The sequence below is a fragment of the Carica papaya genome, chromosome 3 (assembly GCF_054855325.1).
Source record: "Carica papaya isolate Zhongbai chromosome 3, ASM5485532v1, whole genome shotgun sequence".
Lineage (NCBI taxonomy): Eukaryota > Viridiplantae > Streptophyta > Magnoliopsida > Brassicales > Caricaceae > Carica > Carica papaya.
In genome coordinates this window covers 5,877,599-5,905,222 of record NC_142311.1, presented here as the reverse complement: position 1 = coordinate 5,905,222, position 27,624 = coordinate 5,877,599, and the positions used below count along the sequence as shown (strand labels likewise).

General features: G+C 34.3%; 3 protein-coding genes across 19 annotated transcripts; 1 reads left to right on the top strand and 2 right to left on the bottom strand.

Moving 5' to 3' along the window:
* Nucleotides 1-125: 125 nt before the first annotated feature.
* On the top strand, nucleotides 126-23,634 carry LOC110810052 (RNA-binding (RRM/RBD/RNP motifs) family protein). 14 transcript variants are annotated; one of them, XR_015817632.1, is made up of 6 exons: nucleotides 126-544; nucleotides 1,380-2,693; nucleotides 3,187-3,479; nucleotides 7,074-7,190; nucleotides 14,662-18,754; nucleotides 23,445-23,634. XR_015817632.1 is itself a non-coding variant. In XM_088215277.1 (2 exons), exons 1-2 carry the CDS (start codon nucleotides 323-325, stop codon nucleotides 2,550-2,552), a joined length of 1,395 nt encoding a protein of 464 aa, XP_088071403.1. In that variant the 5' UTR covers nucleotides 126-322; the 3' UTR covers nucleotides 2,553-2,920. The 14 variants fall into 14 exon arrangements, 1 of the variants encoding a protein (XP_088071403.1); XR_015817630.1 differs by lacking the exon at nucleotides 23,445-23,634 and adding an exon at nucleotides 20,179-20,450; XR_015817629.1 differs by lacking the exon at nucleotides 23,445-23,634 and adding an exon at nucleotides 19,810-20,083.
* On the bottom strand, nucleotides 8,805-15,313 carry LOC110810033 (uncharacterized). Of its 2 annotated transcripts, XM_088215276.1 has the most exons (16): nucleotides 15,191-15,313; nucleotides 14,645-14,825; nucleotides 14,359-14,387; nucleotides 14,033-14,181; nucleotides 13,569-13,671; nucleotides 13,368-13,463; nucleotides 13,233-13,288; nucleotides 13,015-13,138; nucleotides 12,852-12,914; nucleotides 12,716-12,775; nucleotides 12,461-12,622; nucleotides 12,311-12,384; nucleotides 9,618-9,711; nucleotides 9,359-9,495; nucleotides 9,174-9,254; nucleotides 8,805-9,013 (listed from the first exon to the last, which is right to left on the bottom strand). In XM_088215276.1, the coding sequence occupies exons 1-16, from the start codon at nucleotides 15,281-15,283 to the stop codon at nucleotides 8,881-8,883; spliced, it is 1,635 nt and encodes a 544-aa protein (XP_088071402.1). In that variant the 5' UTR covers nucleotides 15,284-15,313; the 3' UTR covers nucleotides 8,805-8,880. The 2 variants fall into 2 exon arrangements, with proteins under 2 accessions (XP_088071402.1, XP_021891771.2); XM_022036079.2 differs by lacking the exon at nucleotides 15,191-15,313 and having other exon boundaries at nucleotides 8,805-9,084; nucleotides 14,645-14,777.
* On the bottom strand, nucleotides 15,415-27,188 carry LOC148266635 (uncharacterized). Of its 3 annotated transcripts, XM_088215280.1 has the most exons (8): nucleotides 27,026-27,188; nucleotides 26,679-26,868; nucleotides 16,620-16,837; nucleotides 16,306-16,411; nucleotides 16,124-16,225; nucleotides 15,882-15,941; nucleotides 15,691-15,741; nucleotides 15,415-15,549 (listed from the first exon to the last, which is right to left on the bottom strand). In XM_088215280.1, the coding sequence occupies exons 2-8, from the start codon at nucleotides 26,850-26,852 to the stop codon at nucleotides 15,538-15,540; spliced, it is 723 nt and encodes a 240-aa protein (XP_088071406.1). In that variant the 5' UTR covers nucleotides 26,853-26,868; nucleotides 27,026-27,188; the 3' UTR covers nucleotides 15,415-15,537. The 3 variants fall into 3 exon arrangements, with proteins under 3 accessions (XP_088071406.1, XP_088071405.1, XP_088071404.1); XM_088215279.1 differs by lacking the exon at nucleotides 15,415-15,549 and having other exon boundaries at nucleotides 15,628-15,741; XM_088215278.1 differs by lacking the exons at nucleotides 15,415-15,549; nucleotides 15,691-15,741 and having other exon boundaries at nucleotides 15,753-15,941; nucleotides 27,026-27,187.
* Between the last annotated feature and the right edge of the window lie 436 nt (nucleotides 27,189-27,624).

Below are 27,624 nucleotides of genomic sequence, written 5' to 3'. Positions count from 1 at the left end.
ATAAAATCTTAACCGTCCGTCTAATGAGACAAAATCTGGACCGTTCAAACCGCATACTTTGTGCTCCAGTAGTATGCTGCGTAGTACATCCATCATCATCACGCACCACTTATTATTCCGTCTCGCTTGACCATAAAATCTCTCTCCCTTTCTAGCCAAGTCGGCTACAAACCCTCCCTTCCTCCCCCATCCCTCTCTCCGGCTCTTCGAATCGCGAACCCCCAATCATCCGCCCCCCGCGAAAATAGAGAAATCGTGATATTGAACCCAGGGTTTTCATTTCCGATTGAGATTTTTATTTTCAGGGAAAAGAAAAGAGCGGATGGATTCAGATCAGGGAAAGCTATTTCTCGGAGGGATTTCGTGGGAGACAAACGAGGATAGACTCAAAGAGTACTTTAGCAACTATGGCGACGTTTTACAAACTGTAGTTATGAGAGACAAGGTCTCCGGTAGGCCCAGAGGTTTCGGGTTTGTGGTTTTCGCAGATCCCTCCATTCTGGATAGGGTTCTTCAGGACAAGCATCTAATCGATGGTAGAACGGTGAGATTGAGCTAATTAAAGCTTTGTTTTATGGATTTTTCGTGATGTTTCTTGTTGGTTGTGGGGATGTTGATTTTTGCTGAGGCGTTAATGGTTCTACTTCTTCGGCATCTGATTTTATGTTAGTTTCGGTGGTTATTGTTGATAGGATTTGCTTCTTATGGTTTCACTTTAGTTTGGATGAATAATAACATTGATGATTTTGCCTATATATGTTTTATATTCTTTCATATATACATATTGGTGATTTTTGTTGGTAAATGTTACCTTTACTAATGGTTTATCTTGCTTTTTGTTTGTGATTTTCCTCCTTCGTTTTGTTTTGGTATTGCTGTTCATAATTATCTAGTGAGCTTGTTCTTACGAAGTCCTGAATGGCCTCTCTAATGTAGAACTAAAGATTCTTTAGTTAGCATTTTTAAGGTAGAAATTGTGGTGTTTTGGAGGATATCCGCTTATAATTTATGCCTTTTCAGCTACAGCAGATATTGGTCTAGAACCATGAATTTTAAATTGGTGTTAAGACATCATGGCGAACTTGTTTTGCTGGTTTTAAACAGAGATCATTTTTAGGTTTTCGGAATGATGCTTGTGCAGAGTGCTTATGCGAACTGTAAATTAAGATAGTGATGAAAGAACTTGTCTGGCTGTTTGCATTATTATATTGAAACAATATCCATGATTTTTTTCAGTAGTGATCCAATTTTTCTTATTGCTTGAAGGAAAATAATTCTTTTGCTCTTGAAGTTTTTAGTTCTTTTCCTTGGTATGCTATAGTATGTTTCCAAGATTTGATGTTAACCCCTTGCTTGGATAAATATTTGTTGTTTCATAGGTTGAGGTAAAGAGAGCCTTATCAAGAGAGGAGCAACAAATCTCTGCTAGATCTGGAAACTCTAATCCTTCTAGAAACTCTGGAAGTGGTGGAAACATCAGGACCAAGAAGATATTTGTTGGAGGGTTGCCTCCTACTTTGACAGAAGATGGATTTCGGCAGTATTTTGAGACTTATGGCCATGTAACTGATGTAGTAATTATGTATGACCAGAATACTCAAAGGCCTCGTGGATTTGGCTTCATTTCCTTTGACACTGAAGATGCAGTTGACCATGTTTTACACAAGACATTCCATGATTTGAATGGTAAGCAGGTTGAGGTAAAGCGGGCTCTTCCGAAAGATGCCAATCCTGGAGGCTCTAGCCGTTCTATGGGAGGGAGTGCTGGTGGTGGTTCTGGTGGTTATCAGGGCTATGGTGGTTCTAGTGTTGGCGGGGGTAGTTATGATGGTCGAATGGATTCCAATAGGTACATGCAGTCACAGAACGCAGGGAGTGGATTTCCATCCTATGGTTCTTCTGGGTATGGTTCTGCTGGCTATGGCTATGGCCCTGGTAGTAATGGTGTTGGCTATGGTGGCTATGGTGGCTATGCTGGGGCTGGTGCTGGATATGGTGGTCCCTCAGGTGCAGCCTATGGGAACCCAAATGTTCCCAGTGCTGGTTATGGAAGTGGTCCTCCAGGTGCTGCTAGAAGTTCGTGGAGTGCTCAAGCTCCTTCTGGTTATGGTAGCATGGGTTATGGGAATGCTCCTTGGGGTGCTCCTAGTACTGGAGCTGGTGCTGGTGCTCCTGGCTCAGCATCTGCAGGTCAATCTCCCGGGGGAGCTGCTGGCTATGGGAGTCAAAGTTATGGCTATGGTGGATATGGTGGAAGTGATGGGTCTTATGGGAATCCAGCTGGGTATGGGGCTGTTGGAGGGCGTTCTGGGAGTACACCAAACAGCAGCACTGGAGGTTCAGTGGGGGATCTGCAAGGTAGTGGTGGTTACATGGGAGGTGGTTATGGTGATGCAAATGGGAATCAGGGGTATGGAAATGCGGCCTGGAGATCTGATCCATCACAGGCATCTGGGAACTATGGGAATCCGGCAAATGGTCCTCATAGTGGACAAGTTGGTTATGGTGGTGGATATGGCAGCAGTCAGGTCCAACAAGCCCAGCAACAGTGATTTTGATCGTTTAAATGTCAACTGGATTTTCATCATTGCTTTGAGGGCCCTCTCTTTGCATTTGTGATCTCGCAATGACTTTTCCCCTTTCCAGCACCAAGAAGAGTGGCTCAAGTTGGATGTTAATCCACTTTGGGACTGGTTGGATTGCTTGAATCCCAGTAGTTTGCAATATCTATTTTGCTAGTCTATAATAAGTAGTTTCAAGGCATACTAGATGCTCTTCCTTCTTAGTATTTGATATTGCCTGTAGCTTTAATTTGGCTTGCTTATTACTTATTCCTTACTGATTTGGAGGTTATCTTTATCTGTCTTAGTGTTTGAGCTATATTAGCTGATATAATCTTACTTGTGTTGGTTTTGTTGCAGTTCAAGTATTCTCTTGTGGACTTCATTAATATTTGTTGCTTTCTTATTTGACTTGATTAGGTTCTACTGAAGTAAATTAGATATCAATCTTTTACTTAATATGACACGTAAGATCCAGGGGTTTTAGAGGGTTATTATTGATAGCAGTGGAGCTATGGCCACTTTGGTTGATCTCTTCGTAATGGATAGCGATAAAATAGTGGTAGTTGACACTTTGAGGATGGCATAATCATTTTCCCCCTGTATTTGCCCTTGTGTTGTACAGGAGGAGAGATGCTCGAGTTCTAAGGTGGAGTCAAGGGTCCACTCATGGCTGAACCCGAGCTTCATAGTTGGGGTTTGTTCTGTGTGGGGGTTTTATCCTGCGAGGAACGGGATTTGAAGAGACTTGTTCTGTTGAGGTTATGAATTAACCCGAGGCCAGGTCAATTTCCAGCCAGTTGATGCCAACACTGTCAAATTTGCTGATTCTTGGCATTTCGAGTCATGTCTTGTTCCTCATCCAGTTTTCTTGGGGTTTGTTTACGATGGAATGGAATTTGTGAAGTGAACAGGCCGGTATGTTGATTTAAGCAGTAAGCTGTTTCTCAGCTTTTAGATTACACTATAGCCTTATTAACCTGCCTTCTGATCCATCAAAATTGAACATATTTCATATGATTTAGGATGTTTAGCACCTTAAAATGTGTCCTTGAAAATATTGAAGTTTTTGGAATGAGTGGATATATATTTTTTACTTGTTATTCTTTAAGCGGCCCTTGTCGCCTGCTGCTGAAATGGATGGGAACAATTTTAATAGTGAAGGCAGTAGATCTCAAATTTTAACATGGTAAGATATTTAACTGTTAGAATTTTGCAGTGATAAAAATAAGTATTGAATTTGGAGAATCACACTGCACTTTGGTCCCCTAATAAGCATGAGCCTGGATGCATGATAAGTTGAATTTACACGGATATTTTGACAGTTAAAATGTGTTTCTTAACTGTTAAACACAAGTAAGAAAATAGCTCTCGGTTGTAATGTGATTCAGACAAGATTTTCATTTTGGCTTTCTGTTTCGACAGAGTTTCACTTCAACTAGAGAAATTATGGAAGTGCATCATTGCACCTATTTTTTGTCAGCTGCACTGCTTACTTGACCGTTAATGCAGCGCAGTTTTACTAATGTATTGCCAGTGACAGTTTTGCTTTCCTGCCGGGCGATTTGATGGTTTGATAGTTAGTGTTTCGTTCTTTTTCTTCAGCCGTATATACGTATATTATTTTTTGTTCAAGTGAAATGCCAAGATGATTTTGAGACGTTCTCTCTCGAAATTGGAATCTTTGTACTTCATTTATCCTGAGAAATGTTCTCCATCATGGCCTTAAATGAAAAATATTATTCCATTATCTTCGGAAACAACAATCATGATAGTTTCATAGATAGAAGTCATGACGATATCATAAATGAAAGAACTGTATTGCCCTTAGAGACACTTGCTTTATGCTTCCATTAAATATTTTTGGTAGTACCGGTGGGTAATCATCAAGACTTTTTTTTTTTTTTATCTTTACATAAAAGATAACTTTCAATTTTAGCTAGACTGTGATGGTTCAGTTGTTTATCTCTCAATTGCAAGTTTGGAAGAATTAAATAAATGGTAAGTTGTTTATTTAATTATATTAGAAAAGATTAAAATTTTAAAAAAAGTTAGAAATTTTTATGTACTACTATCATGAGCTTAAATTTCATAAATGTCAGAATACGTTAGAAGAATTTCAAATGAAAAAGAATAATTTTAATAATTATTTGATATGCATTATTTTAAATTTTCTAAAAGAAAATACCAGGCAAATCCTAAAATTACCCTTTTCTTATACACACGACTGATTTGATCTACATCAATTTTTTGTTTCAACTTTTACAGTTGTAGAAAAAATTGAAAATGTATCTACTAATTGGTAGGTGGAAATTTTCAAATCAATTTTCTTTTTAACCAAAAAGCCATCGACCCCTTTTCTCAATTCTTATGTACTACTAACTGGTATTTTTAACCCATTCTCATAAATCAAATACCCATTTCTAAAATAAAACCCATTTTTCAAAGGCCAATTCTATATATGTTTACTAACCCGAGCCCAATTAAAGCCCAAACGAGGCCTTCTATACAAACCCAATCTGGCCTTACAGAGCCCGGCCTCAGCATTTTCTTTCCTTTAAATGGCAATGCTTTTTGAATTTTGAATATTTGTTTCTTACTGCCTTTGGGTAACGACCAAGAAAGAGCGAGCGTCCCAAGAAGATGGAGAAAAGGGGCAGAGGACGCAAAGGTTGGTCGGAGCAGACCGAGTTTCCGTGGAAGAAGAAGAAGACGAAGGGATCAGAGCTCAATGTGCGTGACCATAACTGCAAACTGGAGCATCTGGTAAAAGCGAAGGCAGGGAAGTAGACAAGCATGTGCGGTAACACCGGTAGACCGCTTCGTGGAAGATAATACTTAGGAAGAAGAAGATGAAATAAATCAATGAGCACGCGAAAAGGACAATTTCGCGGCTATAGAAGGGGTGGAGAAGTGGGAAAGAGAGACGTGCTTTTAGAGGGAAAGAGAATCCTGAAGGAGAGGGGAAGATTTTAGAATTTCGGGAGTTTGTTAACAAAGAAAATTTGGAAATAAAGAGAAAAAACTTTGGTTGAGGGATTAACGAGGGAGAACGGAGGGCAGATTAGACGAGGGTTTTATGTGGGTTCCTTTTTTTGGGCTTTCAACTTCTGGGTAAAGAGATGAAAGATCGAGAGGTGGAAGAGGAAATGTAAGGCAGAGAGAAAACTTTAGGGGTCCGAGGGCTAGGGTAGGAAACAGAGAGACCTGAGTGGAGGAAGTCCCAAGTACTTGGCTGTCTTCAGCCTCCCATTAGGTAAATCTGTTCTTCCACCATGTAGATCTGCTCTCTTTCACTCTACTAAAAGTGTGAAAGTATTACCAGGAATGCTTTCTGAGGTTGGTTTGATAGGAAAGAAAAGTGTGGCAAATATTACCGAGAATTAACATTGGCTTTCCACCAAATATGCTAATTTTAGGCTTAAATTTTTCCATTGAACAAAGTATGCATTTCGTAGAAATCACCTAGTTTTTCTGCAAATGCACTTTCAACCATGCTACTATACTTTTTGACAATGTGCATCAGATTTTGTTTAGCTTTACCAGAGTGTATAATTTTTTAAGATCAGTGAGGAGGAAAGAGGGATTATGCAAAGAGAGCAGTTTCCTGCTTTTGGTCTTCCAAACTGGAGATGAAGGCATGATTAGTTGGAAATACTCACCAGGCTTAAAAGAATCATGGGCATCTTCGAGATTATTCATACTAGAATTTGATAGCTTATAAATGTAGACATTGCCAAATGATAATATATCAGGTAGGCTTAAATTGGAAGCTGTGTTTACCTTTGTTAGAATCTAGATAATACAACTACTCACTCCTATCCATTTAAAAAATTAAGATAATTGTTACTCACCCGATGATTCAAAATAGTATCAAAGTAAAGGGTTTTTCAGTTCTATAATTGTGAGAATCTCACTCTTCGTTATTCACCTGTCTCTTCTAGAAAATTCTTTAGACCAGTCTCTTGCCAATAATTACGCCTTCATGCATAATTTGTTGGTCTGAATTGACTTGTCCTTTCTAGCTTTGAATTACTAAGTTTATTACCAATTTGCACTTATGGTGCATGTTATGTGATAAATGATAAAGTTGGTACACTATCTAGATAAAGCTATAGTATAACTGATCAGCCAACTATTTATCGAACTATCTTACTTAGGCCATCTATTTACCACCTCTCAATCATCAAAATCAATGTGTATTTTCTTCTTAGTGAAATTTTTAATCTTAAATTTTGGGCTGTAATTTTTAAAACGTATTAAGTTGAAAAGACATCATAATTCTTTAGGACCAAGAGTTATGATATCACATTTTTTCTTCTTTGTTATTAGCTCTCTTTGTTTATTCTTTTAATTCAGTGTTAGAATTTGCTTAGCATGAGGTTACCATGACTGACTATTTGTGTTGATTTGTTTGGATAGACATCTAAAAGTATCTACTTAGTTTTTGTTGTTATGCAGCAATAACTTAAATTTATTTCTGATTATTTGATAATTTTTGGCTCTTTGTAGCTTCATCCAATTTGTGCCCCAGCTTACATCCTCGAGTTGTTGCTGTGCAAGTTTCCAATTTTATCATGCAGAATGCAGAGGTGATCTTGAGATTTATAAGGAAACGACATTAAAAATGTAAGGTTCAGTTTCAGACATTTTATTTTTCTTCTTAGTAGTTTTGCTCTAGTTGATGTAGGTTCACATCTGTTATAGGTTAGTATCTTTATAACGATTTTCTTGATTGATATTAAAATTTCTTGATTCAAACTTTCTGAAGGAGATTTTTTTACCGATTTAGACATAGGATTCATGATAATATGAGTGCTTCACTTCTCTCTCTCTGGGCTTCTGTATCATGTCCAAATAACAAAAATAATTCGCAGTGCTATAAACCTAGCCAATTTTCTGATACCATTAAGATAAGTGAAAGCAAAACATACTTAAAGCAAAAAAAAACTTATGTAATCATACATGAAATTTGTCATATTTGTTTGCTTATGATTTATTTAATTTATTACTTGTTTCTTGTAAATAATACAATTAGTGTTGGATTATTTATTTACAGAAATAGTTGCTTTGTAGTAATATGCCGATGGTCAACATAAGTTGGGTTAATGGTTATTAATCGAACAATAGGTACTTTATGTTTACTATATAGCAACTCAATTGACTAATAACCCAAAACTTGGATAATTTTGGGATTGATTTATTAATATTTTTCCTCTGTTTAGCACCAGTTACCCTTCCCTGCACCCAAAACCACCGGGAAAGGCAAATTTTCTGGGTTCCTCACTGACCGTGCGCATTAAAACTGCCGGGAAAAGCTTTTAAATTTTCTGTGCATTGGGTTTCTAATTCTGCTTAATGGTTTTGATGCATGTTTCAATTCTAATTTTAATTTATTAAACTTTTGGGATGCTTGTAAGGAAAAATTAAAAATTTCACTAGTGAATTTTCTGGAAAAAACCAAATTGACAAAAGAAATGACAAGAAATAAATTAAGAAATCGTGAATTGACGAAAAGGGAGAGTGAATTTTCTGTTTTTGGCAATATTAGATTATGATTTTGGACCTTAAAACTAAGAAAATTTTCAATTAAACAAATTGAATCTGCAAATGCAAAATTACCTCTTAAAATTTGTTAAAATCTGTAAATAATAATCTGGAATTTTTGAGAAATAATGGAGAATGAATTTTCTGTTTTTGCAAAATATAAATTTGTAATTTGGATCCTAGTTTATAAAAATATGTAAATATAAAATTATAATTTTCGTAAAATTTAACCTAAAAATGAGTAAGAAAAAAACAGTTTCAAATTCAAATTCTGTCTTACTACTAGACTATACAAATAAATCAAAATGCTATTACTTTAATTTTCCACTTGAATTGCTTTCATTTGATAAATTATAATTTTTATATAAATAAGAGAAATTTATTTTAAACAATAAAAAAAAGTAAGTTTTTTGCTGTAAATTTTATTTGAAATGATTTATATATTTATTACTTTAAAAAATATATTTAGATAGTTTTTAATTAAGAGAGTTTCAATTTTGATTATTTTATTTAAATTTCAACTTTAAGTTTTTTATTTTGATTGCTTCTAAAACAGTCGAATGAAAATAAGATATCAAATTAACCTTTAAACTAAGTATTAGAAACACTAAAGTATAAAGTTAGTCAGAGATAAAAGTTACATAAGTTTTAAAAGGAAAAAAAATGGAAAGAGGCTGGAACTTTGAGGTTGCCAAAGAAAAAGAAAGAAGGTCAAGCAATATTGTATTGAAGTTAATACATAGGCAATATACCATAGGATTTTTATTTAAATTTACAAACTCTCCTGATTCTCTACCAAATCATTGGGGTTGTTGCTGTGACAAATTAATCCTAATAGTTGAAGATGTGTTAATACTCCATAGATGATACCTGGTAATTTCCAAGCGTACAAGACTTGAAACCAGCTGCACAGTAGTCAAAGTAATATTCCCACGTCTTAATGAATTTTTCGTTGAATCCTAATGCATATATTTCACTGCAAATTTAGACCCAAATCCACTTTTAACAGCTTTCTTATCATCCTTGGTTTGATGAGAGAGAAAAGAGATTGTTCTTTCTTCTTACCTCTGCTTCTCCAAGAAGTTCTTTCTCCAATATCTCAATGTTTGATAGTAATGAATTCCTATATTTTCCACATGCTCCACCCTGTATTTTTTTTAACAAGTTGGTCAAGTTTGAAGAAAATGTTACATATGTGTGTGTGTATACCTATATGTATATAAGAAGAACCATTTATATGATAATTATACCATAGTCTTGATCTTGTAGACATGGCTGATGTTATCCTGTTTAGCGAAGGTATACACACACCAGGAAAAATATATTCCTTGATAAAATCTGAACTTAGCCTGTACTCATTGTATCTTTCCTCTGGTATTGATGTGAACTGATTATTGCAAAAAACAAATTGATGGTAAACGACAAACATATATTAAAATTTGTAAACAAACAAACTGACAAAAAAGGATATGATAACATTTTTGATGGTTCTTCCCATTTTACCAATACCTGTAAAACAAGAAAGCCATCCTTTGTCAGCACAGATTCACAACAGCCAAAAAATTCTTCCATGTATTCATGGCCAACAGCTTCTATCATCTCACTGCACAGTCACATGACATGGTAATGTCTCATTATACAGCAAGTTGAGTTTAAGCAAGGAGTTTAGACTAAAAACTGTTGGATTATTAGTTTTCAAACTGAAGAAGTTAGCAATGTGTTAGGACTGCACCAGCTTGAACAGAAGAAGGGTGACGGTTGAAGTGAGCTAATGTTTTCTTATTGTTAGAAGTTAATTTTGTTATGGTCAAGAGTGCTTGGTTGATTTTTGTGTTTGTTTAGTTGTTTCCTTCTTCCTTTTACATTTCTGGCTCATTCTCACTCCCATTCTACACTTAGATCATGAGCCATGATATGTTGGTATCAAATGAAGAATTGACTAAGAGGGAATCGTCGCCCCCATGTCAAGTTGGGTAAAGAAGGGTAAGGAAGTCATGATTGATCTCCCCCAAATACTGACTATAGGTGAGACCACTAATGATACAATATAAATAGTAGATTGAATGATTTTCTACAAGTTAAACCATCAATTATTTTATATAATAAAGTGAAAAATCCAGTGATTGAGTTTGAAATATTGTTGATTAATGGTACCTAAGCCATATCTGGAGTCATATTTCTCCTTCATAGTTTTGAATAAACGTGATATAAGCAGTATTAATTCGAAGTATATAAACAATATTTCAAGGATAATTCTGTCCCTAAATAGTGCAGAAGGTATGTTTTGGGATCTGACAGACTATTTTGATTGCTGTACACGCAAACTAGAAAACAGAAATGATAAAGAAATCTGGAAGAGAAACCCAGTACAAGAAAGGAGTAGAGCAAAGTGGTTGAGGTATTTTGAGAGTGATGCTTTGGAACAGAATTATACTAGTATTCATAGAGATACTAATGAACTTACATCTATTTTAGATAAATTTGGAGTTTGAAAAGCTTGGAATCATAAAAAGAATATTTTAAGCCGACATATGTCATCTTGATTTAAAAGTTTATTAAGTTAAAAACATAATCCGCCCGAACAGTTTTAGCTCAGTGGCTCATGGGTCTCTTGTAGGTCTCTTGTTTTTGGATTTCGACCCAGATGTTTATAGAACTCTTTAACAGCTAGACAATTCTGAAAATCCGAAAACAGAGTTTGCTATTTATAAGTTCACACATAACTATTTGGATATGTCAAAAATGGTTAAATGTGTATTTTATTGAATATCACAGTTATTTATAAAAATTTTTTAAGATAGAAAAGAAAATGAACTATTAATTACATTAATTGCATAAGATGCGATTTGCTCTAATGTTTTTTAATCTACTTACATATAATGCACTCTCTTTAATATCCCTCCTCCCAAGGTGGGGAATTGATACTGTCCATCCCAGCTTTTAAATGATAGTCAGGAATACTAGATTATTTAGGTCTTTGGTCAACACATCTGCAAGTTGTAAACTAGTTTACATGTATAGGGTACATGTTAAACCATTATCTAGCTTTTTTCTTGCTGTCGTGTCTATCAACCTCATTATATCATGCTGTAACAGGTTATGGGCAATGCTTACAATAGATTTATTGTTACAGTACAAACAAATGAGCTGTTCCACTTAATTTCCAGATCTTTTAAGATTTTCTTTGGCCATAATAATTCACATATCCTTTGTGCTATTACTCGCAATTATAATTCTGCATTCAATCTTGCAACTACTTTTTACTTCTTATTCCTCCAAGTAATCAGGTTACCTCCAAGAAATGTACAACCTGTTTTTGTCCTCTATTGGCTCTGTGTAGTCTGCATCCGTATAGATTTCTAGAAACAACCTCTCATTCTTTCTCATATGATCCTTTTCCTATGTAACCTTTTTAGGTAATACAACACTTTGTAGATTGCCTATAAGTGTATTTCTTTAAACTCGCACATGAATTAACTTATAACACTTACTATATAAACAGTGTGTAGTCTTGTGCATGACAAGTATATTGGTTTTCCTACTCGTCTCTGATTCATCGCTTTATCTACTGATATATCATCTTTTTTTTTTGTCCCAGTTTATGATTAGAATAAATAGAAGTTCTAGTTGATTTACATGTTAGCTTGCCCATATCTCTTAATAGGAGTGTTATAGGAGCATTAGCTGTTCTCTGAGCTCTCTAATCAACGGGCTACTAGGGCTCCATTCTTTTTGGATAAAAGGTTATAATTTTCCTATGTTGTCATGCCTTGATGTCCTCTTTTTGGTCTCTTAAGTTACTATAGAAGGTTTTTCAGAGGCTATGTTTTGATCAGAAAGCCTTTAGCTAAACTTCTAAATAGGGATAACTTCAATCTGACTCGCAAAACTACTTAAGCATTTGAGGCATAAACACAATCCTAGGTGCTAGCTTTTCTAGAATTTCTCAGTTGTCTTGGAAGAAGTGAGGCTAGTGACATATTCTAGTGTTATCTTTTCATCTTTCTCTCTCTATTTTTTTTCTATCTTTTCAATCATTACTCATTATTATTTACCAGCTAGAGGCAGCTTCCTGAATCAAGAACGTTATATTTTACATAGCCTTCAATTACTTAGTAGTGATTAACTTAAAATGCTTAATGTAAACTCCACTTGTCAAATTCATGTTGCATAGGCTTAAAAAAGTTGATAAAAGAACTCACCATGATATTATTCTATCATATTTATTGGAACCTGAAAGTTGCCGATAATCGCAGAGTTGAAATCTAATGCGATCCTGGTGTCAAAATTATGATGAGGAGATTAATAGTTGAATAAGTTGGATGAGCAGATATCATTTGTTAAATGGATACCTCAAGTCCAGCTTCCTTCACTTTCTTTTCTGCATATCTCAATTGCTCCGCTGATAAAGTAATGCCAGTGTATTTGCATCCAGTTTTTTTGACAACTTCAATAGCTAAGCTTCCCCAACCACATCCAATCTCAAGAACTTCGTGGCTCTCATTGATTCTAGCCTAGTTCATCAAACCAAAACATATACAAAAACCTTATTATATATATCCCGATGAAACAACAAACTTGATCATGAGTGTTAGTAGAAGGATCACCTTTTCAATTAAAAGGGATATTTTCCTCAACTGGGCAACTTTTAGATCTTCATCATCCCTCTGGAAGTTAACATCGACATAACAACAACCTCAAGTTGAAGCCACTAAATACTGAAAAGTTATGATAGTAATTTACCTTAAACACTGCACAAGAGTATGTCATTGTTTCATCCAAGAATAGAGCAAAAAGCTCATTACTCTATAAACAAAAAGCAAGAGAGAATTGTAAATTCCTTCGCTTCTGTCATAGATTGAATATCAATCTAAAAGAGTAGAAATAGGAGGTTTAAAACTTTTACCAGGTCATAATGATGGGATATATTCCTGCGAGCTTGTATCAAAGTATTTTGCCTCAAAACATGCTTGAAAAAATATTTTGCAGATGCTATACCAGCTGTAAACAAATATGGTGTCCACCAACCCCTGCATCCAACAATAGATAGATGCAAAAGATAAATTAAATTTTGTATAAAACCATATGATGCATATTGTAGTTGGTTTATGATTGATAATATACCTTTTATTAGTTGGTTTTGAAATGAAAGATTTCAAATCTCTATTGGCAATAAGAATCTGCAGAGTCAGTTCAATGAGAAGTTTTTTCTTGAGGTAAATACCAACATAAGCACAAATCTCAAATTAATTGTCTTACCATGATAAGATTTATAAGTCCTCCATCTTTATCAACAAAAGAGAAATCCCCATTGATAAATGCATCTACTAGACCCAGATCAGCTTGTGTCATCACCTGACAAAACATTTTCTTCATCAGACGAGGGATCATATCGCGTATAACAAACAATTATGTTCCTTGGTATTAAGGATCACTGTCTCAAAGTATTAATTCAAGTACCTTCCAGTAAAACTGAGGTTTGTGCACTCTTAAAACTGATTTTAGAGGATTTTTTCTCGGTCTTCCTTCAAACGTAAAGATTGTTCCTCCTTCCTCTAACAAACTGATGATTCAACGAAGCCCTTTAATAAAATACTACTACAAGATGATTGTTACTATAAAACCAAAGAATTCTCAGCCTGGAATGCTCAATAAAGCATCAAATGTTCGAATCAAGTGCTTTAGACTCATGGCTTTTAGCAGTGAAGAGGAGCAGTATTATTCAAGTTGAAAACAAGAATAGAACTGAAATTTCAGTTTATGCATGACTTGTTGACAATAATTATATGCCTAAGATCTACTATGGTCTTGGGTTGTTGATAAAGAATAGGCCTACTATCAGGTTTGAAGAATATATGTACCAATGCCAGAAACACATGGCAAAAATGACAAGAGAAAACACATAGTCGTTTCAAAGAACTCACGTTACACTACCAGTCGATATATAATGCTCCAGGAATCTGGACACAAACAGACGAGCACCTGTTTCCATAAGAGAAGGTACCATGTGTTTCGGATTGTTCAGTATAGAACAATGTTTTCCCAGCAAACTATGTGCAGCAACCATGCCAGCCTGGGAAAACGCATACTTCACTTATAAAAATGGTACAATTAACTCAAAAAAAAAACAAAAAGGAAACATAAATCAGTGATTATAAATGTCCAATTTCTTATAACTGCTGCATCCTAGCCTCAAAATAATGATAGGGAAGTAGTTTAGAAACAAAGTTGATGAGAAGTAACTTGCTACCTTTAGTCCTTCTTCATGGAAGCCATAACCTGAAAGGAAGAATGTACTTTAGAGTCAATTAATATTACAGCAAACTAGAGGAAAAACGTGAAACAGTCGAGTTTGATGTGAAGCCAATCCATTTTTCAATGACAAAAAACAAAAGCATAAGCATATATTTGACAAAATAAAAGTAATATGTGAACAATTTGATCAATCTTTGTTTCTAAATTACATGCTGTAATAAAAAAAGAAAAGAAAAGTAAAGCAAAAGTGGACTCCTCCATTTGTTTTTGATAATGCTCACCTTGGTATGCTCCACAGAACCAAATTCCTCTCTTCCCTTGGATTTGATCAAGCTCAAGTGATGCCTTAGATGCAGCAACAGAGGGGACTGGATGACCAGTTGTCCACTTAAGCAAGGTATTTTTAGGAGTATGTTCTGGATTGAGAGTCACTAGAAAGGGTTCACTTCTTTCATCCAAATTCTGCATATTCAGAAATTTCATCGAAAATGGTTAGTTGTAACCTTTTATACACCCGGTCATACATTCATAAAGAAAATATCAGTTTCAGAATGCAATTTTGTAAAGTATCTAGGTAGGCAGCATTCATATTATCACCTAATTTTTCGGTAAAATATCTGCTGCAGTACTCTTTGTTTCATATTGCAATATCAGATTTCAGAAAGTCTGTCATTTCTCCAGATTATATTAATTGTCCTAGTGGAAACTCTTGTGATATTTTGAATATTCAGACAATTTGCATGTAATAATTTAGAGATTGAGAGTGCGTTCCTAATACTTAAAAGTTAAAAGTACCTATATCATACTAGTGCGAAATAGAAACAAACCTGAAGTATATTGAGCCAGTATGTTAAGCACACTTTATTGTCTGTACTACCCAGGAAATTCCAGGCACTCCATGCTGCTGGGTTTTTGGGCATTCAACTTTTGTCGCGATGAAGAAAAATATCACTGCCAAGATAGAGTTTACAAATTATGATTTAGTTATTTTTTTAAAAATGTTGGCAATAAAACATTCTTGAACCAACTTCTGCATACCTATATACGAATTGAAAAGCACCAAGAATTCTCAATTCGTCAAAAGTTGCTTGGTTTCCTAATAAATCCAGAGCATCTGGAGCATGAAGAGCCACTATGCAAGAATGATATATGTCTGGTAAGCCATCTCCACATTCTACAACACAACCTGCAGATATAACTTTTCTTCATTACCACCCTTTTGCCGACTGAATGTCAAACTATTTATAAAAAAAAAGTGTCATGTCTAGTAGAAATAATTTACTGAATTTGAGTTCTCACCTTCATTTGCAGTGAGAACGGATTTTACCTGGCAACCAGTTCTTATTTGACAACCTTTGCTTTCCAGCACTTGAATAACCTGATATAATTTCAATAGAAGCAAACTACTTTACCTGTGAAAGGAAGAAGTAAAGCAAGAAGAAGGTTCTTCCCTTTTGCAGTTAGCAGATGAGAGAGAACATTTTTTTTAGGTACCGTTTGATTAAGTAAGCAAAACACCTTATTTACATAACAATGTGAACGCCCTCTGACGGTCAGCCACTGTGGGCGGCCAAAGAGCTAGAAGAAAAATAGAAACAAGGTTAGCAAATGCAAACATCTATAACATCATCACTACTCAAGCACTGGTAATATACACTAGGATTCTCATGCAAGGGTGTACATTTCTGCATATAGATTTACATATGTGTGTGTGTGGCTGTCTGTCTGTTCCTATTCTGAGTATTGGAAGAAGTTAAGACCTGAAGTAGATGATGATTGCAGCAAAATGAGAGAACAGAGTAAGCAGAAAAGCTCATAACACCTTCTGAAGGGCATGACCATATTGAGCCACAAATAGGGATCTGTTTGGTGGTACAAAATGTTAAAAATAATTTGCTTGATTAGTGATAGTTAAAAAAGATATATTGATCAGTTATCTCACCAGGTAAGCCTTTTGAAATAGTTGAGAGTAACCATGAGATTTTATAAATTGAGCCAAGGTTTCATTTTTGTCAATATCTAGGTTTTTTTCTAGTTGTTCAAGATAACTGCAAAGAAAAATGAAGTAAAACAAGTGTGAAGTGGAGAACTAACTCTTTTTTTCAATACAATGTAATATGTAAGAAATTTATGGTATCCAAGAGTACAAAGTGACTTTACAACATAGAGACGAGCAGAGATGATCATTGGGATAAAAACATTTTAGTTAATTGATTTGTATATCTTCATCAAGATCAATAGAGAGGAATTTGTCACCTGAGAACATCATCTTTGAACTTAATAATTTCTTTAAGCATTTGCCAGAAATATGGATTCAAAACATTCTTCTTCTGTGCAAATAAACTTGACAAGCCATTTCGGCTACCCCATTCACACCATTTTCCTTCGTCTAGGCTCACAGATAAAGACATGTCAGATAATTCCATGTCAACTCCAAGATTCTCAAAGAACTCCATCATATTTGGATACGTCACCTGTTTCAAGTATTTTATCATATAAGTAAGGGATCAAATTTCTTAATGAATATATAAAAACAAGATAAAAACATTAAATCAAACTAATAGAAATGGTTAAGGATGGTAGTAAAAATTAAAAACAAACTCCTCTAAGAGTTTTCTGAGTATTGTCTTTATATGGGTATCTATCTGTTCTTTCATAGTTTGCTGCATATGCCTTCATGACGTATTTTTATCAACTGTGTAGATTTTATGGTGTGATAATCTTGGTGTTGTCTATTTAACTGCAAACTTAATTTTTCATGATTGCACAAAGTAGGTAGATGGATTCGTTGTGGTAGTCCGGATTTTTTTCCGGTCTGATTTCTTGTGTTTGGTATGGTTAATTCAGCATGTGTAGGTGCTTAGAAAGATGTAGAAAGGAAAAGAACTTGGTTTAAGGACAAACAGGAAGAAAACGATGAAATTAGGGTTAAAAAAACTCCTTAGAGAGATAATTTTCCCTCAAAGTGAGAACTGATTTTTCTCCGACCTAAAAACATTTTTTGAGGTTGAAACATCGTAGGAAATTAAAAAACAGCTTCGGGAAGTGAGAAAAATATTCGGGTGGAAAACTGGAAGAGAAACAGACAATTAGCTTTAAGTGGGAGAAAATCCCTTGGGTGAGCGAGAAAAATGACTCTTTGTTGTTAAGACGCTTCCTAAGCTTTCAATCGGTGGAATTTTGAGCCAAAATTTTGGGAAGTAGTAGTTCACATGTGAGAAAAGAAGGTTGTAAAGTGAGAAAACTTTAGGAGTAAGAAAAATGGGAGAGAAATTAAATTCAGGGAAGTTTTCCCCCAAGAAACTCTAATTTAACCTACAAACCTAAAATTGAGTCACGAGTTCAAAATACGAAACTTGATGTGAAACAACATATGAGGGAATAGAAATTTCAAAAGAGAAAAATTTGCATAGAAGAAAATTTGGAAGAAAATGGGTGAAACCCAAGAGGTTAGGAAATGGGTGGTGGTTTTGACCCTTTGGGCCTTAAGTGGGTCTTAGATGGGCCTAAAGAGCTCCAATAAAGCCCAGAATTGGATGATAGGCAGCTGAAATGAGGAGGAACCAGTGAAGCAAAGATCGGTCAAGAACTCTCTAGAATAAAGGGAGAAATGGCAACTTGAAATGGAGGAAAAGGCATGGGCTTATGGTCGCTTGCGGTTTGAACCTTTTGGGCCTTGAGTGGACCTTAGATGGGTCTAACAATGTCGAATTGAGCCCAAATTTGGACAGTAAGTAACTGAAAGCACGAGGAACATGTAATTGAGCCATTAGGGTTACCAAAAATGGGCCAAGTTCCAAATAATTGGGCTTGAATTGGTAGCTTGAAGTGGAGACGTGGCTAAGGGTTGCAATTTTGGGCCTTATGGCTAATGTGGGCCTATGGTAACCCTAATGGTCTCTAAATGAGCCCAAATTTTCAAGAGAAGCTGCTGGAAGGTGGATGAAGTGGTGGAGCAAGTGGTAGAATGCGGAAGATTCTAGGTCAAGCATGAGATAGCATCAAAGTTTAAGGATAAGACTTGAAGTGGTTTAGGTGGCAAAGTCACGGCTTGACACATGTTTCTCTCTTGCCACCATAATGGATCCCCCTAAACTATAAATAGGGGATGGGGGGAAGGGAAGAGAGGCAGGAGAGGCCAAGAGGAAGGAAAGAAAGAGAGAAAGAGAGAAGAGAAGGGAGAGAGGCCGTGAGGTGAGAAAGAGAGAGTGGGAGTGAGAAACCCATGAAGGGTGTGTGTGTTTGTGAGAATTTTGTAAGTCTTCCTTGGGGGAAACTCTGCTGAAATTATGAGAGGAAGGAAGAAAAAAGGAGGAAGGAACAGCAAAAGAAAGGAGAGGAAAAAGAGACAACTAAGCCATGGCGAAGGAAGGCCATAATCGTGAGGAAAGGTAAGCAATTTTCTTAATTTTGGAATTTAATTTTTCATGAGATTTTGGGATTAGTCTTTGAGTTATATTGTCATTATTTTTAAGACAAGAAAGTGAATGAAATCATCTTGAGCTTTGTGAAGTTTTCAAAAGAAAAGGCTCAAGAATTAAGACATGACTCTGTCAGAATTAAGGTTACATGTTCTACAAGGTACATAATTTTAGGTTTCTTTTCAAGGGAATTAGTTTACATATAATGAGAATATTTTTTATTGTAAAATAAAAATAATTCTAAGGGGAGATGCTGCCGAAATTTGGTTATAAAATTGAAGTATTTACAAGGGGATACTCTTCTAAAATAGATAGAGAAATTGAGAAAAATAAAAAGGGAGATTTTAACGAAGTAAATACTCGAGGTTAAAAAGTGAGTGGAGAGGTTTGAATTGATTGTGTAGGACCTAAGGCAAGTGGATCTTATGGCTTTACTAGCGCTAGGTAGTTTTTGACATATTTCAATATATATATAAGTGAATTTGTGGTATTAATTGTATGTGGTTTTAAGTATTTGATTGATGTTGATTTTGATAAAACATGTGTTGATTTTAAGAAGGTTGTGGTGATGTGGTTTCAAACATGGATCTTGTTTTGTGTGCATCATCAATTATAGAGAAGGGATGTTCAGCTCCTACCTGCATTATGCTAAGTAGTGATATGCATTGAGCACATAGGGAGGTGGGTGGAGTTGTGAGAGCTATGAATGCCCAGTCGGTTCTGTGTCTCCGGGTTATTAGTGGGCCCATAATCTCTTGTGTTATGGATCATGGTGTATGTGACAAGTGATTGAGCCAATAATTAGTGTAAAAGGGGTGTGGGTTACCGAACCTTCATAACAGCGTATGACTCATTGTATAATATAACACTATGACCTTAATATCATGGATTTGAGATATTAAACTGTATAAGATATATATGATTTTAATATGTTTAAAAACTTCTATATATTGTATGTATTAAGTTGTGTTGTCATAATTTTTGTTTATTGGGATTCTGTATCTCTCTTCTATATCATTTTTTAGATATTGTGAGAGCTATGAATGGGAGGTGGGTGGATTTGTGAGAGCTATGAATGCGCAGTCGGTTCTGTGTCTCCGGGGTATTAGTGGGCCCATAATCTCTTGTGTTATGGATCAGGGTGTATGTGACAAGTGATTGAGCCAATATTTAGTGTAAAAGGGGTGTGGGTTACCGAACCTTCATAACAGCGTATGGCTCATTGTATAATACAACACTATGACCTTAATATCATGAATTTGAGATATTAAACTGTATAAGATATATATGATTTTAATATGTTTAAAAACTTCTATATATTGTATGTATTAGGTTGTGTTGTCATAATTTTTGTTTATTGGGATTCTGTATCTCTCTTCTATATCATTTTTTAGATATTGTGAGAGCTATGAATGGGAGGTGAGTGGATTTGTGAGAGCTATGAATGCGCAGTCGGTTCTGTGTCTCCGGGGTATTAGTGAGCCCATAAAGAGTAAGCGATAATACAGAAAATGACCTTTTTGAAGTTAGCATCAAGGTTACTATTTGGTATTGTTATATTTTTGTATTAAGGAAAAGAAAATTCGTGTTGTCCATATTTGATGTACATATGTAAGTTTTCTACCCACTCTTGTATTAATAAAAGTTATGATATTGTTTACTTAAATTAAGTATTATCTTTGGATCATATTTTATGAGAGGGGTATGGGCTGCAACATTCTTATTTTAAAAATAAGTTGTATGTATTTCGATAAAATATTTATTATTTTTTGTTAAAAAATTTGATAATCACATAGGTTTACTATAAATATTTTTAAAAAATTTATTTTGTTAGATATGTTATTATATTCAAGTGAATATAGAAAAAACGTTTAAATAAATTTATTAGATAAAAGAATTGATAGCTTAAAAAAAACTAGGAATGGGGGGGGGGGGGGTGCTTACGTTTTGGAAGTTATCTTTAAAAACTAACGAGCAACATAATTTAAGTTACTAAAAACTATTTATTGGCATAAAATAGATATTCCAATTAATTCCAACTATCAATAGATATTTATTTGCCAGTGTGTTTATTTCATAAATTTAGAGACAATATTTTGCTTATTCAATTAATCTGAAGAAAATGAATTGATGTACTACGAGTTCATGCACTTTACAATACAAATTTATTTTGTATGCAAAAACATCCTAGTTGTTGTCTTAGTGAGGGTTTGCTCACTTCTTATTGTTTAGTGCGCTCGTTTACGTAATAATTTGGATCGAGTGTTGTTTTTCTGTCCAAATCTGAACTGTCTTTTATATTTAACTATTATACTAAAATATAAACATATAACAAAATTTGCACTAGGATGATTACCATCAAAACTTAGAGAAATTTTTTAAATGTCTTAATTTTTACAATTTTTGTAACACCCAAAACTTTTTATTTTATTATTATTGAAATTTTATTTTATTTTAATAATTAATTTATAAGGTTTTAATTTAATTTAATAGAAATAAAAACAATAATAATGATAAAATGAGGTATAATGATAAAATTTGGTAAAATTATTTTTGGGATTTAATTTAAAATAATTTTGGGAAAAAAATGTGAAAATTTAGATTCTACGAGTATTTTTTTTAAAAAAATAAAAAATCAGGGGTCAAAATGTAATTTAGAAAAATTGCGCAACATCAGCAGCCCGGTTAGCAGTCCTGGCTAACCAGGACACGCTGCGTGGCAGGGACGTTGACGCAGAAAGCCACGCGGGACGGAGACACGTGGGCGATCCGCGTGCGCGCGATCGGACGGTGCAGATCCGTTCTCGCGCACACGGACGGCCCAGATCAAAAGCGCGCAGGAACGGCCTAGATCTTACGCGTGCAGACGGTTCAGATTGAATCACGCATAGACGGTCCAGATTAAATTGCGATCGGATGGTCCAGATTAAATCGTGATGAACGACTCATATTAAAAGGGAAATGTTATAAATAACCTCACCCACACCCAAATCCAAACCCTAGCCGCCAGAGCCCTCACCGGAGAAGACGACCCAGCCACCGGAGGAACTGACCGCCGCCACCCGCTGCCACACTAGAGGATTTTTCGGCCGCTAAACAAGGTAAAATTTCTCCCATTTGCTCGGTTTTCGATGCTGAATCCACCTGTAGCCAAATCAGAGCCAAACCACCGGCCAATTGGCCAGAAAACACCGCCGAAACCCAGCGGCGCCGCCGCGGGTTCCCTCGATTTTTGCCTCCGATGAGGTCCTTTCCGGTTCCCGTTCGATGTAATTTTTACACCACTGTGACCACCATCCTTTTCTCTACAGGTTAACCAGAGTAAAACACCAAATGGTAACTCGTGTCGGAGGAGCTGCTGCACCCGAGAGCTCCATCGCAGGTAAGTCTCGATTTTCTGTAATTTTTTGGCCCACCGAGGGCCCTAGGAGTGTTTTATCACAGGAACCAATGCAAGTTTGGTTGAATTTGGTCGAAAATGGCTAACCTGAGGCGGATCACCGCCGTGGGCGGTGGTGCCGTCGCCGGAGCACGGCGGAGCCGCCGTGCTGAAATTTTGAAATTGGCCGAATAGGCCTTGGGTCTGATTTGGGGTTTTTTGGGGACATGTGCAGGTACCATAAGTGTTTTTCAGTTTCTGGAAAAAAATTCAGGGAATCTAGGGACTGTCCGTGGGCACAGTGATAACCCGATTTCAGACTCTGAAACAAGTAAGGATCCCTCACCCTATTTCCTATCACGGCATTAAAGCTTAATAAATGATTGAACGGTATTTTATGAATAAATAGATATGTATAATTAATTAAGATTGCTAATGGGGCCCGAATCTAATGTATTTATCGGTCTGTTCCTATTTGATGTATTTTACAGTCTAAATGCAGTATAGTATTTGATTATTTATTTTGTGGTTTCGTATGCATGAATAAATGTTTAATCTATTATAGTTTGAATTATTATAGACCCGATGTTGTGTTGCCTTGTTTGGTGTGCGTTACTGGTTTACGTATTTATGTTTATTGCGTAATTGAGACTAAAAAAAATAAGGATGGTATGTGAATTTTTGAACGGATAAGTCGATAACCTCACTAGATATCCTGGGAGATGGTGGACGGACCGGGTCCATAGGGAACTCTACCGGGAACGTGGTCTCTCATATTGGACGAGGTATGGAGACTTTAAATATTGTGGCGCTCATACCGGACGAAGTATGGGGATGGTCCGCTTCACCCTCATACCGGACGGGGTATTGAGGTTTATGATTTTTGCGCTCATACCAGACGGAGTATAGGGACGGCCCTGGAATTAAGGTGAATGGTTCACGTGTAGCGGGGACTCCTATGGATCCCCATAGATACTAGTAGGCTGATAAAAGAGAAAATTTGTTATCTGATGATTAAAATATAAAAATATGATATGTGTTATATTACAGAGTGTGCATGATCTTATGATGTTTATAATGTTATTGTTTTCATAAGTTGTTTTCATGAATCTCACCGAGGTAAGTGGACAGTAAATAGTTTTATTATTGATAAATGAATTTGTTATGAATTATGCTCCATTGGTCCTTTTTGTTTTCTACCAACCTTTACTACTGTGACAGTGAGATAGTGTGACATCTTTACTGGGTTAGTATAGCTCATTCCTTACTTAACCATTTCAGATCAGGAGGACTTGGTTCCCGAGCCCGTTTCGCAGGAAGACGGTGAATAGAAGCTTAAATATTTATTAGTTTTCCTTATAGTATTCATTCATAGTATTTCCTTCAGTTAGTTTATTCTTTCATATCTTTAATACGTTTTGATTATTGTGTAAGGGATGTTAATTATAATCTATTTTATTTCGCTTCCGCATTTAGAATAAATATATACATTTCATTTTAATTTCGGGGGCCGTTACAATTTTGATTCTGTTTTTTTTAAAAAAAATATTTTTATAAGATTTATCTATAAGAACGAAATATTCGTTCAATTTGTAAGTAAAAGTCAACTTTGTAGGCTAAATGAGTTACTATATTTATGTTAAAATCTGAGTACTTGTTCTGATTTAAGAAAGTATGTATTTGTGTTGGAAAGAAAGAGATGGAAGATGGGAAGAAAAATGAAAGGATTTGAGAAAGATAAAGTAAGAATATCAAGAGAAAGAGAGAACAAAATAGAGAGAAAAGATGGATATTGAAAGAGAGATATATATAAATTTGAGAGAGATAATAATAATATATTCAAAATATTTTATTCATTGATTATTACATACATGAAGATATATAATTTATATAGAAAGAAACCATGCATGAACAAGTAAATAGATAGTCAATCTTTCATGAAATCCTAAATGGTTGTAAAGAAAATTTCTAAATTCATTAAATAAAGATGGAAGAGGAAGTGACTGGTTAATGAAAAGTTTGAGAGGATTAAAAACCCCTCGGGTTTGGATTTCTTGCAAACATTTCTATAGTTCTCTTCGTGCACCCCAACAAATCTTATACTTCATAGTCTATTATTCTCTATTTGCATTTAAATCCTTATAATATATTCTCTTTTAATATCATCATCGTCCTCAATGTTGAAATTTAACTCTAAGTTTTTTTTTTTAGTTTTATATTTTTTAATTATCATATATATATTTTAAGCAAATTTTTTAAACAATTTATTTTTTTTAACTTATATATATTAATTTTTATCTTTTTTAATTAATACATATATATATTAAAAGTAATTTTTCACTGCTTAAACCCATAAAAATTATATCTTCTCATCATGCCCTACACACAACCGGTGTGATAATGTCTTCTTTTTCTTTTGGTTCTTCATCTTCTACAATATCTTCATATGGGGAATATTATTATTACTATTATTATTATTCTAGTTCTTTTTTTCTGCAATTTTTTTAGATGGGTCTCTTCTTATTTTTCTACAATTTCTTCATATGGGTTTAAACCGATTTGGTTTACTGATCCAATCCGATTTGAACAGTGTTCTATTTGTTTTGAACTAGTTCAATTCGAGTCAAATAGTTTTATTTTTTATTTTTTTGAATCGATTAAGCTATTTAATTGATTTATAGTTTTTCTTAAAAGTCAGTTCACTCTTTTTTTTTCATCTACTTCGACGCACCATAAAGAGAAAAAATGAGTCTCACTCTGCACTACGCATACAACTGTAACAAAGGCTATTGGTTTTATAGCATTCGGACAGAGAAGATCGCTGTCAAATATTTAGTCATTAGATCAAGTTGTTACTCTATGTAATCAAAGAGTTCGTAGTGCGGTCGATCACCATGTTGAATTTGGATCGTTGCTCTAATACCAAGTTATCAAGACCCAAGACCCGGGTCAATGGTTTTGATTTAAAAAAAGTATGTATTCGAGTTTGAGAGAAAGAGAAAGAGAAGGAGAAAGAGAGGATAAATATAAAGATTGACTATCTGTTCGAGAAAGATAGAATAAGAATATCAAGAGGAAGAGAGAACAAATAAGAGAGAAAAGATAAATATTGAGAGAGAGAGAGATAGATGGATATTTAAGAAAAATAATGATAATATATTTAAAATATTTTATTTATTAATTATTACACATATAAAGATTCGTGCTTTTTATAGAAAGAAAGGATGCATCAATAAATAAATAGATAGTGTATCTTTCATGAAAGTCCAAAAAATTGTAGAGAAAATTCCTAAATTCATTGAAATTCATTGAATGAAGATGAGAGAGGAAATGGTTCATCAACTAAGAGTTTAAGAGAATTAAATACTCATTGAGTTTGCATATATTTCTATAATTCTTTTCGTGCACTATTTGCACATCTTGTACTTTTTAATATATTTTTTTCTATTTTCTCTCGGATCTTTACCACTATCCAACAAAAATCAAATCTAAATTATTTTGTAAAATTTAATTACAAATATAAATTTTGTTTAATCATGGGGTTATAAAAATTAACTTGCAAGTGTTTTAAGATTGCATTTGCTTAATTTTCCATAATTCATAATTAATTATTAACTCTATCATTCGTGTTAGTGTTGGTATACGTAATTACAAGATGATTGAGTTATTTTATCCTTACTTTGGATGTCAAGGTTTAAATTTGTAGTTAAATTCTCATCCTTCAATAATTCAAAAGAAGATAATTTGTAGTATTTCATATGAGTATAGAAGTAGAGTCTGACTACAATTTACTTATTTAAGTATATTAAAACAATATACAATAGATTTTATCATAAAATAATCTTTTAACAAACTTCATTAGAATAACATACTCAATAATTTAATATAAATCCATGAGTTAATATTCAGACAAACTTTTAAGCATCAGAATAAGACAGAGAAATTATAAATCTCTCCAAACATAGCCTGAGTTCTACTTGAAATCTTTGTGGGGGTTATTTTATGATTTTGTAATTAAATTTTATCATAAAATAAATTTTGAAATTATAAAATAAATTATTTATTTGAAAAAAGGTTTCAAATGAATTAAATGATAATTATATATATATATATATATAAACCTTATATGGAAAATAGAAGGTGGTGTGGCAACAATATATGCCGCAGATTCGTGAATAGTCTAAGCTAATTAATTAATGTTAATGAATTCATCTCATATAAAACAAAGTAACTAATGCTATGAGTGCAAGAAAATTCAATATTTTGTAAAAATTTTGGTAGGTCTGAACTTAATTTTCAATTTTAATCTAATGAATTTATGCACACGTGAGAAAGACTACCTACTACAAGTTAGTTTTTATTAAAAAAAAAAAAAAATCCAACAGTTCCTTTTTTACAAGTAAATAAATATTTTGTAATTAATAAAATGTATATAATTTTTATCTAAAAAATTCATTTAAAGTAAAAATAAAATCAAGCAGTAACGAAGAGTGGTGATATAAGTTAAAAACTTACGCGATTGAAGATCATAAAACCAAGGTCTAGATCAACGCCATGGAAACGAACAGTCTTGGCATGGCCGCCTACGTTATCTTCTTTCTCGTACAACACAACCTCAACTCCCTGTCCTGCAAGAACATAAGCTGATACCAGCCCGCTTATCCCGCCGCCAATCACCGCCACCTTCATCTTCTTCTTTATGTTTCTGCATTTTCAAACCCAACTGGTAAATTCATACGTACATACGTATAGCTACACTTACCTGCGTTTACAGGCAGAGATATTTCCGTATATTATAAGAGATTCTGATTCAGAACAGGAAATGAGAGAGACAGAAAGAGAAGAATTAGGAAAATTATTACCAATAGTTATGGAGAAGATTGGGAATGAATTAAGATCTGTCTGAGTTAATTTGGGGAAGTAGTAGAGAACTGAAGAAGAAGCAAATGAAGACAAAGGACATACTGATAATTAGAAGATAAGACCAAGTCCCATTCACGACCCACAAGCTCCTCCCCCACTGGATAGCATATTTATATTACTACCACTGCATATATATATATATATATATATAGGTAATACATACATCTCCCATACCCACTGTATGTATATAAGTCATATATAAAGTTGGTATCTACTACCAAGATCAACCAGGATAAATACAAATACCGTCAATAATAATATTAACAAATGCCTGAGGTTTTGGTATTCTTTTCATTCTTATGTACTCCACAAATTACCCTCTACGATTTACTGTTGATGATATTTGTAAAGAATTATTTCTCACTCTTCAACAAAAATAGAATTGTCAGTGTCTTCTACTTAAACTCACTCCACGATTGGATGGTTAATTATTGATTCCATCATTAAAATTATTATTTTGAAATAAGCTTTCAAATGATAATTATATATAAATTTTCTTTTACAGGCTAAAGAATATAATTTTATTATGATGATTATA

Excerpts from the sequence above, each read along its gene's own strand:
- LOC110810033 (XM_088215276.1), bottom strand. The coding sequence starts at position 15,283 with ATGCCCAAAAACCCAGCAGCATGGAGTGCCTGGAATTTCCTGGGTAGT. Across the intron at positions 9,712-12,310 it reads TATGATAGAATAATATCATG|TGAGATGATAGAAGCTGTTG; the intron begins GTGAGTTCTTTT and ends GTGACTGTGCAG. Across the intron at positions 9,255-9,358 it reads TCTACAAGATCAAGACTATG|GGTGGAGCATGTGGAAAATA; the intron begins GTATAATTATCA and ends AAAAAAATACAG.
- LOC148266635 (XM_088215278.1), bottom strand. The coding sequence starts at position 26,852 with ATGAAGGTGGCGGTGATTGGCGGCGGGATAAGCGGGCTGGTATCAGCT. Across the intron at positions 16,838-26,678 it reads GTTTTATGATCTTCAATCGC|GTGACGTATCCAAATATGAT; the intron begins GTAAGTTTTTAA and ends TACTTGAAACAG. Across the intron at positions 15,942-16,123 it reads GCAATCATCATCTACTTCAG|CTCTTTGGCCGCCCACAGTG; the intron begins GTCTTAACTTCT and ends TTTTTCTTCTAG.
- LOC110810052 (XM_088215277.1), top strand. The coding sequence starts at position 323 with ATGGATTCAGATCAGGGAAAGCTATTTCTCGGAGGGATTTCGTGGGAG. Across the intron at positions 545-1,379 it reads ATCTAATCGATGGTAGAACG|GTTGAGGTAAAGAGAGCCTT; the intron begins GTGAGATTGAGC and ends GTTGTTTCATAG.